We start from the raw sequence: 16,283 nt of genomic DNA, 5'->3' as shown, positions 1-16,283 counted from the left end.
TCTGCCTTTTCCTCAGGCTCTGACCCCGCCCCTTCCTGCGGGGGTCGGGCCATTCCCTCCCCCTGGGGTCCCCCTGCCTCCTGCTGGGGGAGGTCCTTGCCCTACAAGGACTTAATTTGAATAAAGCGCTCTGATTGGTCTTACGCGCCTCCGTGGGGGCCGCCCCATCTCCCCACTCGCCCGTGCGTGCGTTGTTAAGTGGGCTGACTGCGTTTCCACCCCCCGCCTCCTCCTTTCCGCCCTGACCACGCGGTCCGGCGCCATTTTCAAACGTATATGGTGGGGGGGCGTTTTTATCGATCCCTATGGGGTCCGACAATCCGGCCGCGTTCCGCGCCTCCTCTGTGAGCCCCTGCCAGAACGCCTGCGCGTGCTCCCCCCCCTCCGATGGTGAGTCCGCTCGCTGAGGGGGATCTGGCGTTCGCGCCTCCACGCGTCCGCCCGGGTCAAGCACCTCCGCGGTTTGTGTCGCCGCGCCCACCCCCAACTGCGGCACGGCTAATAAACAAGTTCGCGCGGCTGTCCAGGTTTCTTGCTCTTGTCGAGCTTTCTGCAGAGCCTGGACAACTCTGCCCCACGATTTTAGGGCTTTCCCTGAGCCCGAGGACATAGTGTCCTCCGCCAGAGGTTTTGTACAATTATCCCACACGTCCGAATGTAGGACGTCCACAGGGCTTTCAGTAGCCCCAAGCTTAATCAATCTCAGCAATGCGAGAGTTAAATCTCTAAGTTTACATTCTATACCCCATTGTGCATGCATCTCTGTTACGACCTTCGTGATGGCTTCCATGGTCCACGCTGGTCCGGAGGCGTCCTTCCCGCTGTGGTCAGACCTGCTGCCGCAGCCGCTGTCCTTTTTCCAGGAGAATCCCCGTTCCCCGGGCGCAAGCTGCTTCCTGGGTTTTGGGCACCAAATGTTGCCTTCTGGATCAAGGCAGGCAACCTGGTTCTGAGGATCAGCACGGCAGCCCACTCTCCAGGGCCGCTCGGGCCAATGACACCACCAATATGGTGGACGGTCAAAAGGCGTTTATTACTTCTTCTCGTGGGGTCTTATAGTCTAAGGGGTCTCTACGTCAAAAGGGGGTTTGTCCTTCTTATCTATGGTTAGTAGGGAATGGAAAAGTACTGGGTAAGGAATGGAAAGTTACTGGCATTACTGTTAGTGGGGCCACATTCTTAGGGTAATCTCTTATCTTAGAGGAACAAAGGGTCCTGGCTTTCCGTGACATCGCGTGATCTTCCGCGGCGCCTTTCCCTATCTACCACAGTGGGGGAGATGTTTGAAGTGCTGTGTTTATTTCACAACTGGTAGAAATCAAATGCAGCACCAAGACATGGGGCAAATATAGCTTTACTCTCACCTTGATGCTGACAAAAGCAGATGTGTGTTGATGCGGGCAAGCTCCATAACCTTCAGTGAAAGGGTCTAGATTTAATTGGTTGTCAGTCTGTACTGAAATTTTTGTTGCTTCAAATTGGTTACTTCTGCTGGGTTACAGGTGCCAGTGGATTCAGCTCAGCCCTTTGCCTGTGCTTGTTAAGATTCCAGAGCCACCATCTGCTGAGGCTGTTAGAAACCAGGATTTCCCCACCAGCAATGTGGATATGTTTGACCACTCTCTTTTCAAGTTTGTCTTAAAAGCTTGCTTTTCTTCATAGCCATCTTCTTCAGAGGAGGTGGTTTCAGGTTATATTTGGTTTGTATGGCAATGTTTTGGTAGTGGGGGCTACAGGGGCAGTTTCTCTGACAAGCTGCCAGAGTCTTCCCTGGTATCTAATGGAGCTGATGCCAGCCAGCTCCAAGACAGACTCATCACTGGCAAAGACCAAGTCCATCAGTGAGGGTAGGATAACAGATTTAAGAAGGAGGAAAAAAACCTTGTGTGACAGCACGCAGAGGGAAGGAGTGAGAATATATTAGAGGATCAATACTAGAGACACCAAGGCTGGTAAATAAGAAGGAGGAGAAAGTGTTCCAAGCACTCAAGCAGAGAATGCATCTTGTGGGAGGGACCTACACAGGCAGTTCATTAAGATCTGCAGCTTGTGGGGAGGACTCATATGGGAGACGTTTATTGAGGATTGTTTCCTGTGGAAGTGACCCTTTGCTGGAGCAGGGTAGGAGTGAGGAGAGACTTTCCTCTGAAGAAGGAGCAGCAAAGATGATATGTGAACTGACCACAGACCCCATTTGCTGTACCCCACTGAGGAGGGAGGAGAGAGAGAATTTGGGAGTGAATTTGAGCCCCAGAAGAGGGGAGGTGAGGGGAAGATGTTTTCAAGATTTAGTTTTTACTTTTTTTTATCCTATTCAGATTTGATTAGCAACAAATTCATCTGATTTCCCCATGTCAAATCTGGTTTGCCTATGATGGTGGGTGCTGAGCAATCTCCCTGTCCTTATCTTGATCCATGAGCCTGTTGGAGAATTTTGCTCAGACATGGCTTATAGAGTTTTGTTCAGACATGCCATAATAATATACAGCTGATTGAAAAGTAAAAGGCAGCTGTAAGCAGCAAATTCTCAAGCATGTTCCTGTAAACAGCAGAGTTCTCAGGCTTGTTTTTTAATAACAAGTAAATACCTTGTCCTTGGATAGTTATGGGAAAGCAGAGTGACAAACATGGAGGCCTTGAGAACCGTTCACAACAGGATGAGAAAAACAAGTCTTGGTCTCAATAACAAACCACAGGTATTGAAAACAAAAGGAGGGGTTGGTGTGTAATCTGTAGCCAATGATGAGCTCGGGTTTTGCAATATGTATGAACTTAATTAACACGGTTATAAAATGTGCATGTTGTATCAATAAATCGGAGTTTGATGCTGATCAAAGGATGGGTCGTCTCCCTTCGCCTCGTCAAATGGTGACACCCGATCGTGACACGGCAATGCACCACGGAGGAGGGAAGACACGGGTCAGGTCCTGAGCAGCCGGGATGGCAGTAAACGCGAAGAAGAAAAAAAAAAAAGGGATAAAAAAGAAGCTGAGACGCGTCATGCCTCGGGTGTCGTACAGGCGAGCACGACTGATACGTGCTGCACGGACCTTGAAGAGGCTGCAATCAGCGCTGACGATTTTAGGTATGGAAAGGCAAGCAGCATATGATTTATTTACTGCCTTTTTACAAAAACGGCAGGTTAAGGGGATAGATTTGCAGAAGGATTTACCAGGGCTTTTATCTTATGGCTATGATAGGGGAGTTTTCCTTAACCCCCATATGGTTCACGAGTTAACGGAATGGTGTAAATTTGGTGATTTATTATGGGAAGCTACTTTAGAGGGTGATAAAACTGCCAAGAAGTTAGGTAAATTATGGTGGGTCGTTTGCAATTAATTACTGCAGTTTCAGGTCGAGAAAGAGGCTGCCCAGCAGGCTAACGCTGCTCATGGGTGTAATAAAGGATACGATCCGGACAGGGGATTACCATTAGCCCCTGCAATGAGGACGGTTTTATTACCTGCTTCGCCGCCCTCTTCAGCAAGCCAGGCTACACAGAGCACTTCTGAGGCTTCCACACCCCCTGAACAACAGCAGCCATGGCCGAGACCTCCTGATCATCTCCCGAAAATCAATGAGCTGATCCCTGGGGCGGAAAACGACCTAGTGGGGGCTATTGCAAGGGAACGGAGGTTGGCGTGGGCTGCGCTTGCCACAGAGGCAATGAAAAAGGGTGATAAGGAAATGATCAGCGCTGTTACCGAGCTGGCTTGCCCTGTTGTATTCACCCCGCAGGTGGGAGGGGGCATGCAGGCTACTATTACTGCTCTTGATTGGAAATTGCTGTCTCAACTGTGATCTACTGTTAGTCAGTTTGGAGTTAAAAGTGAGCCAGCCAAACAGATTATATTTTTGATACTAGTCTCCTTCTCGTTAACAATTGTCGTGGATTAGCTAAATTGGTTTTTACTCAACATCAGCAGTTGTTATTTAATGCTCATTGGCAAGGGCTTTTTAACGAGTATGTGGCGGTCCAGAGGCAGCCTGGAGACCCTCTCCATGGCATAACTGTTAATGAGCTTATGGGCCTGGGACCTTTTCTTCGTACTGAGGCACAAGCTCTATTGGGCCAGGAGAAGTGCCGGGAGGCTGTGAGGTTGGTCAGGCTTGCTATAGAGAGGGTAAAAGAACCAGGAGGGATACCCATGTATATGGGAATTAAGCAAGGGGCAGAAGAGTCATTTGGGTCATTTATTGATAAGGCTGCTGCCGCAATTGAAAGGGCTGGGGTGCCAGAATATCTTAGGGAGGCATTACTCAAGGAGTGTGCTCTCCAAAATTGTAATTCTGCTACTAGGAGAGTGCTTAATACTCTGGGTGCCAATTGGACTATAGAGGAGGCATTAGAGAGGATGGCTTTGGTGCCAACAGGAGCAGAAGCCTTTGTAGTAGATGCAATCAAACAATTAGGGCTAAGCTTACAAGAACAGGCAAAGACCTCTCAGAATCAGGTGTTAGCTGCTCTTGCACCTCTTCAAACGTCAGCAGCACTGCCTCCAACGGCTAGTTGGTGCCAGAACCGCAGTGACCACGCACCAACAGAAGTCGTCGCTGCAGCATCAGCACCCTTTCCTGTCTCCAACCCGACACCACAGGGAGCTTTGGCTTGGAACCACCAGCCACCGTAGAAACTATGCTGATAACCTCGCACCCACGGAAAATTCCGACAGGGATTCATGGACCTGTGTTATACAGGGTCAAGCTGGGTGCTCTGCTGTTCGGAAGATCATCTGCGTTGGGACTATTTGTTTTGCTTGGTGTCATTGGTTGAACTATATGTTATGGTGCATACTCCTTTCCCACCACTCCAAATTAACAAAGGACTGAGAATTGCTCAGCTGGTGCCACTTGAGCCAAATGACTAAGGGATTACAGACTGTAAAAGGACAAGAGAGGGGAGAAATGGTTTTGAATCCACCGGAGGACTTACCTTACTGACTTTGAACCTTTCTGAGAGACCCAAGAAAAGGGTGGAAGTGGAATTTCAAGGACAGAAAGGATCATTTTCAGGCTTGTTGGACACTGGGGTCGATTCCAGCATTATTAGCCCTAGCTGTTTGCCTCCTCTCCGGGTTCGCATGAATGAAAACAGCTAACAGCTTTCTTTTCTTAGTCCAATTACCACCTACTGTGCAATGCCTGATAAGGCAGGACATTATGGCTCAGTTGGGGGTGGTTTTAACCCTTTGGGGTAAAAGCCATTGCTCGGACCGTGGCTGGGGAACCTTATAGAGATACTGGGTGTGCTTTTAAATGCTTTTGCTTATTTTACTTTGTGTTTTTAATTGTATTCAAGATATGGTCAGTAGAATGATAGAGAAACCCTGGCAGACTAACCTCCTTGTGCAAAAAAGAAAAAAGGGGGAATTTGTTGGAGAATTTTGCTCAGACATGGCTTATAGAGTTTTGTTCAGACATGCCATAATAATATACAGCTGATTGAAAAGTAAAAGGCAGCTGTAAGCAGCAAATTCTCAAGCATGTTCCTGTAAACAGCAGAGTTCTCAGGCTTGTTTTTTAATAACAAGTAAATACCTTGTCCTTGGATAGTTATGGGAAAGCAGAGTGACAAACATGGAGGCCTTGAGAACCGTTCACAACAGGATGAGAAAAACAAGTCTTGGTCTCAATAACAAACCACAGGTATTGAAAACAAAAGGAGGGGTTGGTGTGTAATCTGTAGCCAATGATGAGCTCGGGTTTTGCAATATGTATGAACTTAATTAACACGGTTATAAAATGTGCATGTTGTATCAATAAATCGGAGTTTGATGCTGATCAAAGGATGGGTCGTCTCCCTTCGCCTCGTCATGAGCCTTATTGTGTTTTCTCTCCCTTGTCCAGCTGAAGAGTGGGGTGATAAATGGCTTTGATGGGCATCACATATCCAGCCAGGGTCACCCCAGCACACTGCTGTATTTAAGGGCAGATCCCAATGCTAGATCATGACCTTTAAGGGCTGAGATCTCTCAGTGTGCTGTCACACAGAATTGTTCTTGAACAAGCATTTTTCACTTATTTTTTTTTCTCTGGTCTTAGGCCAACAAAAAGTTGAAGTAGAAATCCAGTGCTAATATCCAAGCATTTCTTCTCAGTTCAGCCTTGTCTGCCTCACTGGGATCTGGGTCTGTGATCTTTTAGGGTCTTTGTGCAGCAGTTTTGAGCAGTACCATGCTAAAACCTGATGATGGACAATGTAAACAGTGACAAATGAAGCTTCATTGATACAAGCCAGGAATAGGCCAATTTAGATGGATCCATAGAAGAGTACGTACCATCTAAAATAGGACTTAAAAAAAAATTGTTTGGTTAAACTGAAAAAAGCTTTTTGCATTAGAAAACCTCTTAGAGATTGCCATTTCTGTTACAGAAATGGTTGAATTTTCAATCAGGGATTGTTTTCTCACTTCTACACAAAGAAAATGAAAAGATAGTGTTCCCAAGAGCTTCTGACCTTGTCTAATTAGGACATAACCAATTAAACAAGGTAAATAGACAAGGTAGAAAGGAGGAGTAAACATAGTCTTCAGCATATCTTTGCTAGGTTATTTTTCCTGCAATTTCATAGAATCAGAGAATGGTTTGAATTGGAAAGGACATTAAAGATCATCTAGTTTCAGACCCCTGCTATGGGCAGGGAGACCTTTTGCTAGACCAGGGCTGCTCAGAGTTCTATCCAACCTGGCCTTGAACACTTCCAAGCAAGGGGCAGCCACAACTACTCCGGGCAACTTGTTCCAGTGCCTCACCACCCTCACAGCAAAGAAGTATCTAATCTAAACCTACTCTCCGTTTGAATCCATTCCTCTTTTTCCTGTCACTACATGCTCTTGTAAAAAGTCCCTGTCCATCTTTCTTGTAAGCCCCCCTTAGGAACTGGAAGGCTGCAATTATGTCACCCCTAAGCCTCCTGTTTTCCAGGCTGAACAAACCCAATTCTCTCAGCCTTTCCTCCTAAGAGAGGTGCTCCATCCCCCTGATTAACCTGGTGGCCTCCTCTGGACTGGTTCCACCAGGTTCATGTCTGTCTGGCACTGAGGACTCCAGAGCTGGATGCAGCACTGCAGGTGGGGCCTCAGCTGAGGGGACTGGAGGGGCAGAATCCCCTCCCTTGACCTGCTGCCCACACTTCTTTTGATGCAGCCAGGACATGGTTGGTTTCTGGGTGCCAGCACACACGGCCGGGCGTGTGCCGCCTCTCATCCACCAGCACCTCCAAACCCTTCTCATCAGGGCTGCTCTCGATCTGTTCCTGCCCCGGTCTGGATCAATACTGGGACTGATACCCAGCTCAGATGCAGCACCAGCATCTGGCCTTGTTAAACCTCAGAGATTCCTGTGGGCCACTTCTCAGGCTTGTCCAGGTCTCTCTGGATGGCCCTGTCCTTCAGGTGTGTCATCTGCAAACCGGCTGAGGGTACACTTGTTCCCTTCATGTACTAATGAAGATATTAACCAACACTGGTCCCAGTATGGACCCCTGAGGGACCCCACTTGTCACTAAGGTGCATTGGGTCTCTGAGCCATTGACCACTCCTCTCTGGATGTGACTGTCCAACCACTTTGTTACCCACCTAACAGTCCACTCATCAACTTCATCTCTCTCCAATTTAGAGAGAAGGATGTTGTGGGGATCTGTGTCAAAGCCTTTACAGAAGTCCATATAAATGACATCTCTGTCCCCTCCCTTGTCTACTGAGCGATGCCGTTGTGCAAGGCCACTGGGTTGGTCAGGGAGGACTTGCCCTTGGTGAAGCCATCTATGGGTCCCACAGACTTAAGCACATTCAGATACCTCAGGTGATCACACACCCGATCTTTACTTACAGTGGGAGGGACTTAGCTCCTCCAGTCCTCAGCCTGCTGTCCATCCACTCAAGAGGTGTGGAAAGAGAGTTTGCCATTGAAGGCTGAGGCAAAAAAGCTATTGGGTACCTCAGCCTCCTCATCTGTTGTTACCAGTTTTCCGGCATTGTTGATCAGGGTCTAACACCTTTGACTTTTCTTTTCTGGTTAATGGGCCTATAGAAGCTCTTCCTTTTACCCTTTACCTACTTTGTCAGGTTCAGTTCCAGCTCCACCTTGGCCACCCCTACACAACTGAACTTTATACTCTTCGTGGGTGACCTGTCTTAGCTTCAACTGTCTATGCATTTGTTTCTTTCCCTTTAGTTTGACCAGCAGTTCCCTACTCAGCTATAGTGGTGTCTTGCCTTCCTTGCCTGATTTCTTGCTCCTGGGATTGCTAGCTTTTGTGTTCTATGGAAAGCTTCCTTAAAAGTCTGCCAAGCTCTGTTCTTCTCCCTTGTCCCCGAGGGCAGTATCCTAGAGGATCCCACTGGTTGTCTCTCTGAAGAGCTGGAAGTCTGCTTTCCTAACCTTCAGGAGCCTAATTTTACCTGACCCATATTTGTCAGGACTGCCAATTTCATCAATGCAGTCAGTGCAGGTTGTCTCTGATCTTGATGTTCCCAATTTGCTGCCTTGCGTTGGTGACCAGCAGATCCAGTAATGCATCCTCTCTGGCAGGGCTGTTGATTATGGGGGTCAAGAAGTTATCTTCTTCCATGCATTCCTGGAGTCTCCTGGATTGCCTACAGCTCACTGTGCTACTTTCCCAGCAGACACCAGGACAGTTCAAGTCCCCCAGCAGGACTAACAAGAGCCTCCCGTAGCTGGAGCAGAAAGGTTTCATCAACAGGCTCCCCTTGATCCGGCAGTCTGTGGTGGACCCCAACCATGAAGTTCCCTTTGTTGCCTTGGTCACTAATTTTTACCCACAGGCTTTCTATCTGATTTTACCCACATAGCTGCTCTTCACACTCAGTCCACCTCTTGGTATAGAGGGCAGCCCTTCCACCTCTTCTTACTCTCCTGTTCCTTCCTGACAGCCTGTAGCCATCAATAGCTGTATACTCTAGTGACAGGGTTCCCATGGATGTCCCACCAAGTTTCAATAAGGGCACAAAGTTGTAGCTTTCTAGGAGCACCAATGGCTTCCAGGTCCTCCTGTCTGTTGCTTGTGCTCTTTGTGTAGGTGTAAAGCACTCAGCTGGGCTGTATCGCCTTCCTGGAGGAATATTCATCATTCCTTTGAGATAATTTTCTGCTGTTTCCCTTTTGGCTTTTATTACCATAGGAAAGTCTGGCTTGTCTCTGTAAGTGTGCAGGTGTGTTCCAATGATACTTACACACTTCAAAGTCAGCAGGGTATAGATGCACTTTAGCTGGGCTTTTGATTTCACCCCCCAATGCTGGCATGTCGGTCCTAGGCTCATGTCTGCCAAGTCTGGTCTTATTGCCTTCCCCTTCAAACCTAGTTTGAAGCCTTCTCAATCAGCCCTGCCAGCTCAAAAGCTAAAATCCTGAACTTTCTGATGTTAAAGGCACAAAAACTAATGTGAAGAACTGTAGAATGGGGAAGAAATGTGCAAATCCTATCTCTGCAACTGTCCACTATTTTCATCTCTATGCTTCCTGTATTTCCAGTTACGCCGCTGCTTTATTTTCCCTTCAGGAGTTCACAGCTGTGTCAGTTGTCTTCTGGCTATGCTGTTTAGTAATGCTTATAAAATAATGACTGGAGGAATTGTGGGCTCTTGTGCAGCTTTCCGTCCTTGTGTTGTAGGGATCCAAGGAATAACGGATGCCTACCACCGAATTCTGCCGCAGATCCAGCTCTACAGGCCAACCAACTTCTCTCCTATTATAAACCATGTGGCAAGGTTTGCAGCACACTTGCTGCAACAAGGAACTGCTGCAGTAAGTGCAAGGTCTTTATTGTGGATATGCTTTGCGTTGATGTTTCTGTTTTCCATGTTGATGGTTGAATAGAATGGAATAGTAAATTGATGTTAACTTCCTTCCTTTGAATTCCAAGTTTGGTCTTCTGTTGTCAGCCTACAGAGAGCATGTCGATGCTCTCTCTTGGTACATACTCATATGAACCTATACTGGGTAGACACATTAGTTTCATTGCTCAAGTGATATTTATTTCTCTCCCAGTTTGCTGACACTGTTCTTACTGTTGCGTTGTACAGGGGTGCTGTGTTGGCTGTTCAGCCAGTTGGACTGAGGCAGCAGTTGCCTTGCTCTAATCTCTCTTACCAAGCTCTGTTACCTGTAGGGCATGCACATAGAATAGAGTTTTGTGCTGAAAAATTTTGCTCTCAAGAATGTTGAGAAAAAACCTCTAAGCAGCTACCAGAGGGCTTGACTGTCTGTCCCACCATAGTGGCATGGAGTCTGAGAACTGTTCAATCACTGTGCTGATTGCAGAGCATCTGTGCTTCTCTATGGTCATGGGCTCATTTGTGTGCTGGTGTGGCCATGTTTGCTGTTAAAATTTTACTTCATTTCTTTAAAACTTAATTTGTTTTGCTTAAGAATGAAGGACTTGGATGTACTGATAGATTTTAGCTGATTTCATTCTGACAGACCAAACAGAAAATTTTGACATATACTGTGCTACTTGTTTTATCACCAAGCTCTGTCAGTATTTTGGTGCTCCTTAATGTTTGTATGTATATCAAATATATTTCCCATGCTGTGAGCCACTTGGGCTAAGGAGATCCATTTCTTGCATTTCTGAGGGTATTTTTTAACTTTCCCAGCACTTTGGGGAAATATTCCTCATTCTTGTAATGTGTTAAATATCTCTACTTTTTCTTTCAGATTTAAACCTAACTATTTAAATAAAGAATCAGCATTTGGGTACAGCAATTTGTATTAACTGTGCTTTGGAATTGGAAATTCAGTTTTCTCTTATTTTCATTGTGTCTGCCTCCTTTTAAGTCTGTAAATAGCTGCTATAAAACAGCAGTTGCTCATTTCAAAACCAGGTACTGAACTTCAGCTTCTGGAAAATTATAGAAATTTTAAACACTTTACCACACTAAGACATTGGTTTGAGGTACTCCTTTCTTTCTGGAAAAGCTCTTGTTCCCTTCATGTTACCTCTAGAACCTCTCATGGTTTTTATCACTGCTGTGTTTTGGATATCTAATACTTCTAATGCTTCTAATTAGACACACCTGAATTAAATTATCGATAAAAAAAGAACCAAGGCTTTTTGAGTTATACTGCAGGGATATTAAATATCTCTAGCTTTTCTGAATGCCAGTCAGTAAAACAGCACCTATCAGTGAATTTCATATGCAGCTGTGTTTATTTACTAGTACTTTTTGTCTCTAGTACTTTTTGCCTATTGATGTAACTGTTCTTTATAAATTGAACTTAATACTTTCTCTTTTTTCTAGTACAGAGAATATTGGAAGTGCACAGTGAAAATCATTAGGCATAGGAAAAATGCGAATGAACATAAGTTTCTTTAATGTTCTGGTTTTGTCTCATGCACAGCAATATTTGATTTCTTTCTTAGCATAAGGGAGTGCTCTATCTGCCTTCAGTTATGTGAGCTCTGATGTTGAAATACCTAACTGTATGCTTTCTCATGTTTTTCAGCAATACTTTATCTTGCTGATCATCACAGATGGAGAGATCACTCATCTAGACCAAACTAGGCAAGCCATTGTTAATGTCTCTAATCTGCCCATGTCCATTATCATTGTTGGTGTTGGTGAAGCCAGTTTTAAAGCAATGGAGTTCCTTGATGGAGACAGTGATGTTCTGAAATCTGTGACAGGAGAGCCAGCTGCACAAGACATTGTCCAGTTTATGCCTTTCCAACAGTTCAAAAATATATGTTTTTTTTTTTTAATTCAGAAGAGTCCCATTGCCAGGATGTATGCATCCTAAAAATGACCACGGTCTTGACAAGGCAGCAAGCTGCATGCTCAGAGGACATGCCTGTGCAGCTTGTTCCCAGTGAGAGTTGAGATGTTGGCTTCTATGTTCAAAGCTGTATCTTGCTGTCTTGCCATTCTTGAGAGCCTTCATTGTATAATTGATTTCGCATACTATCTCTTGGCTATTGCAGACTTAAAGGGGATGCTCTCTGTCCTGGGATATGAACATTTAGCAGAGAACTGAGATCATACTGTCAGTCTCTGATGTTGAGGCCCATGAGTGATTGAAGATGAGGTCAGTCTTTGCTGCTGTCGAAAGCAGTCCAGTCACACACCAGCTCCCTGACTTCCACTGTTGGCATTGGTGTTCATGCATTTTGCATAGTCTATTGGCTTGAGTGATTCAAATGAAAACCCAAAATGAGAGACCTTGCTAGTGGCTAGGGCAGTTTTCACTCAGACTGGGGCCACATAAGGGCTATGTGAGTCTGAGGTTGAAGTGAGAACAAGTGGTTTTTCATCAGCAGCGTTCACTGAGACTGACTGGAAATGCTCCTAAAGCTGTAGCAAGCAATTCTTAAAACAGAATGAGCAGGGGAGGTGTTCTGAATTCTCTAAGAGAGTGTTTCACTAGGCTACCAAATCTGTTCTTTGTGGTATTTTTGATTTATTCTCCCCATTCTCCTTTCAGGCTTCCCAGGAAGCACTTTCCCAGATAGTTCTGGCTGAAGTGCCCAAGCAGCTAGTGTCGTAATATGAATGGCCAGGATGGCCCCCCCTGAAACTGCCAGAAATCAAGGTGATGTAGATTCAGCTAGCCCTGGCTACCTGTAGCACTGGGGTGAAGGAGAGCTGCCTGCAGCCACACTCTCTCTTGCACACTGTGGATGCTCGGTGCCTTGAGATTGCACCAGTCACGCCACTTCTTTCACCTATTTGCGCTGAGTCTTTGATCTTTCAAAGATTTCTATTGAAAGAAGTGTAAATACAGAAAAACCTCCAAGTGCTGGAAGTTTTTGTCACAGAAAGATTGACCTTGTTTGTTTTCCACCTTACAACAGCGACACTTTGTGATACATCACACTGCACATAGTTGCTTGACACAGCCCATCTGCTGCTCACTATGAGGGTAGGCCTCTGAACTGAGCTGCTCTAGTGCTGACCTTGGTGATAGAAGTGTTGCACCTGTGTTTGCTGTAATGACACTTACCATGTGCTCCTGGATAGGTGTCTTTTATCAAGCTGCCTTTCAAATGGATGTGACCAAAGACTGTTGGTCGGATGCCTGAGGTAGTTCCTGTTGTCTTCATAAAGTGCCAGTATATTTTTTTTATGTTTCAGTGACCATACCTTTCTGACCATACCTTTCTTTTTAATCACATTTTTCTATTAGCAAAATTTCTTTCTGTGATGAACTCCTGCTTGAAGCCATTGTTATAGTTCAAGAACACGGCACTTGGCTTATTTATGTGGGTTAAATGAGAATTAATCATTAATTAATGGAATTGGGGTGAGATTAATGAGTCATATTAATGTGACTTTAAAAATCCTGCAGATGGGAACACTGAAATGAAGATGCTTTGAGTGAATTCTTTATATTACACAAGTTACAAAGTGAAGAAGTAACTTTTCTGTGGAAGTCCAAGGAGGTGCCACCTCAGTAGTGTGAAGTGTGTATTACATGATCTGGGGACTATAGAACAGGCATATGATAGCAAAGCACAAATGTTTTGAGGAAGTTGGTTTATTTCAAAGTAGAGACAAAGAAGCTTGGGGTTGTCATTGCACTACAAGTTTCAACACTTTCAGTTATATAAATAAATATCCTACTTTGACTTAGATAACATGTCTGGACTTTGATTTCTTTCCTGGACTTTTCCCTTTGTTTTCCAGCAATGTGGATGGTGATGTTTCAGTATTTGAGTGAGCCTAGGTTCAGTGAGATCCAAATAAAAAGCAGAGCCAGTTGTCCATCATTGTTAATTTTGTTCCCCTTTAAGACTGCTGAATCCCACAGCCCTTTCCTGCAGCAAAATAAGATGTTCCTTTACTGAGAAGTTGCAAAATGTATTCTCACCATCTTCTGGTTTATCTACCTGATAAACCAGAAGATGGTGAGAATACTTTGACAGACTGCATCTGTGATCCAGGCCCTGAAACTTAAATTACAAGCTTGAGTGAAAGCAGAACTTGGGGTTGAATTCCCAGAATTCACAGAATGACTAGGTTGGAAGAGACCTTCAAGATCATCAAGTCCAACCCATGCTCTAACACCTCAACTAAACCATGGCACCGAGTGCCACATCCAGGCGTTTTTTTAAACACATGCATGGATGGTGACTCCACCACCTCCCCGGGCAGGCCATTCCAGTACTTTATCACTCTTCAGTAAAAAACTTTTTCCTAATGTCCAACCTATATTTCCCCTGGTGCAGCTTAAGACTGTGTCCTCTGGTTCTGTTAGTTGTTGCCTGGAGAAAGAGACCAACCCTCACCTGGCTACAACCACATTTCAGGAAGTTGTAGAGAGTGATAAGGTCACCCTCAAGTCTCCTTTACTCCAGACTAAACAACCCCAGCTCCCTCAGTCATTCCTCACAGGGTTTGTATTCCAAACCCCTCAGCAGCCGTGTTGCCCTCCTCTGGGTGTGCTCAAGTGTCTCAAAGTCCTTCCCAAACTGAGGGCCCAGAACTGGACGCAATACTCAAGGTGGGTCCTCACCAGTGCCTAGTGCAGGGGCAGAATGCTCTCCCTGCTCTTGCTGGCCACACCACTCCTGAGCCAGGAGCCATGGGCCTTCTTGGCCACCAGGGCACACTGCTGGCTCACGTTCAGCTGGCTGTCAACCAGTAACCCCAGGTCCCTTTGTGCCTGAGCACTGTCCAGCCACACCATCCCCAGCCTATAACGTTGCAGGGGGTTATTGTGGCCAAAATGCAGAACTGGGCACTTGGATTTGTTAACTTTATCCTATTGGACTCTGCCCATCCGTCCAACAGTTCCAGGTCTCCCAGCAGAGCCCTCCTACCCTCCAACAGATGGACGCTCCCAGCTTGGAGTTGTCTGCAAATTTACTAATGAGAGACTGAATACCCTCATCCATGTCATCAATAAAAATATTGAACAGAGCTTGCCCCAGAACAGACCCCTGAGGGACACCCCTGGTGCCTGGCTGCCAGCTGGATACAGCACTGTTCACCACCACTCTCTGGGCCATCCAGCCAGTTCTGAGCCCAGCACAGAGTGCTCCTGTCCCAGCCCTGAGCTGCAGCTTTTCCAGGAGTGTGCTGTGGGAGACAGTGCCAAAGGCCTTGCTGAAGTCCAGATACACATCAACATCTACAGCCTTTCCTGCATCCACCAGGAGGGTCACCTGATCATAAAAGGAGACCAGGTTGGTCAAACATGACCTACCCCTCCTAAACCACTGCTGGCTGGGTCTGATACCCTGGTAGTCCTGCAAGTGCTGCATGATGACACTCAGTATAAACTGTTCAATTACCTTACAGGGTACTGAGGTCAGGCTGAGTGGTCTGTAATTACTTGGATCCTCCTTCCCACCCTTGTTGTGAATAGGTGTCACATTGGCCAGCTTCCCGTCATCTGGAACCTCACCAGGACTGCTGGTAAATGGTGGAGAGCGAGTTCATAAGCTCATCTGCCAGCTCCCTCATCACCCTGGGGTGGATCCTATTTGGTCCCATGTATTTATGAATATACAAGCTGCTCAGCAGTTCTCTGACTGCTTCCTCTTAGATAATGGGGGGACCATTCTGCTCCCTGATGTCATCAACCAATCCAAGAGGACAGCTGTCCTGAAGGCAAGTCATCTTCTCACTAAAAACTGAGGCAAAGAAGGTGGTAAACACTTCTGCCTTCTCTTAGTCTGCAGTTATTAAGTTCCCTTTCAGATCTAATAAAGAATAAAGCTTGGTCTTACCCTTTCTTTTACAATGGATATATTTGCAAAAACATATTTTATTATCCTTTACAGAAGTTGCCATTTTAAGTTCCAACTGACCTTTGGCCTCCCTAATTTTTTTTCCCACATGCTCTAGCAAGCCCCTTAAATACTTCCTGAGACACCTGACCCTCCTACCAAAGATGATACATCTTCTTTTTATTCCTAAGCTCCTCCAAAACCTCCTTGCCCATCCAGGCTGGACATTTGCCTCATCAACTCATCTTTCGGCACATAGGGACAGTCGGTTCCTGTGCCCTCAAGATCTCTGTTTCGAAGCACACCCACCTTTCATGAAGTCCTTTGTTTTTAAGGGTGCTTCCCAAGGAACTCTCTGAATAAGTCTCCTAAGTAGGCCAAAGTCTGCCCTCCGGAAGTCAAATGTAAAAATATTATTGGTGTTCCTCCTCATTTCACCAAATATCAAGAATTCTATAATTTCATGATCACTGTGCCCCAAGCGACCTCCAACCACATCTCCCACCAGCCCACCTCTATTTGCAAACAGCACATCTAACACAGTCCCTCTCCAGTGGGCTCATCCACTGGCTGCAACAAAAAGTTGTCCTCC

The 16,283-nt window shown here is 45.8% G+C and overlaps 1 protein-coding gene across 1 annotated transcript in view; it reads left to right on the top strand.

Annotated features, from left to right (window-relative positions):
* Nucleotides 1-13,504, top strand: part of CPNE1 (copine 1) — a 54,982-nt gene extending 41,478 nt beyond the window's left edge. The window contains 3 exon segments of the mRNA XM_058814628.1: nt 9,630-9,765; nt 11,467-11,703; nt 12,442-13,504. Coding sequence (XP_058670611.1) covers nt 9,630-9,765; nt 11,467-11,703; nt 12,442-12,504 — 436 coding nt within the window. The 3' untranslated portion in view covers nt 12,505-13,504.
* The last annotated feature ends 2,779 nt before the right edge of the window (nt 13,505-16,283 follow it).

This window comes from Ammospiza caudacuta, chromosome 15 (genome assembly GCF_027887145.1).
Source record: "Ammospiza caudacuta isolate bAmmCau1 chromosome 15, bAmmCau1.pri, whole genome shotgun sequence".
NCBI classification, from domain to species: Eukaryota; Metazoa; Chordata; class Aves; order Passeriformes; family Passerellidae; genus Ammospiza; species Ammospiza caudacuta.
This window is presented reverse-complemented; position numbering and strand designations above follow the sequence as displayed.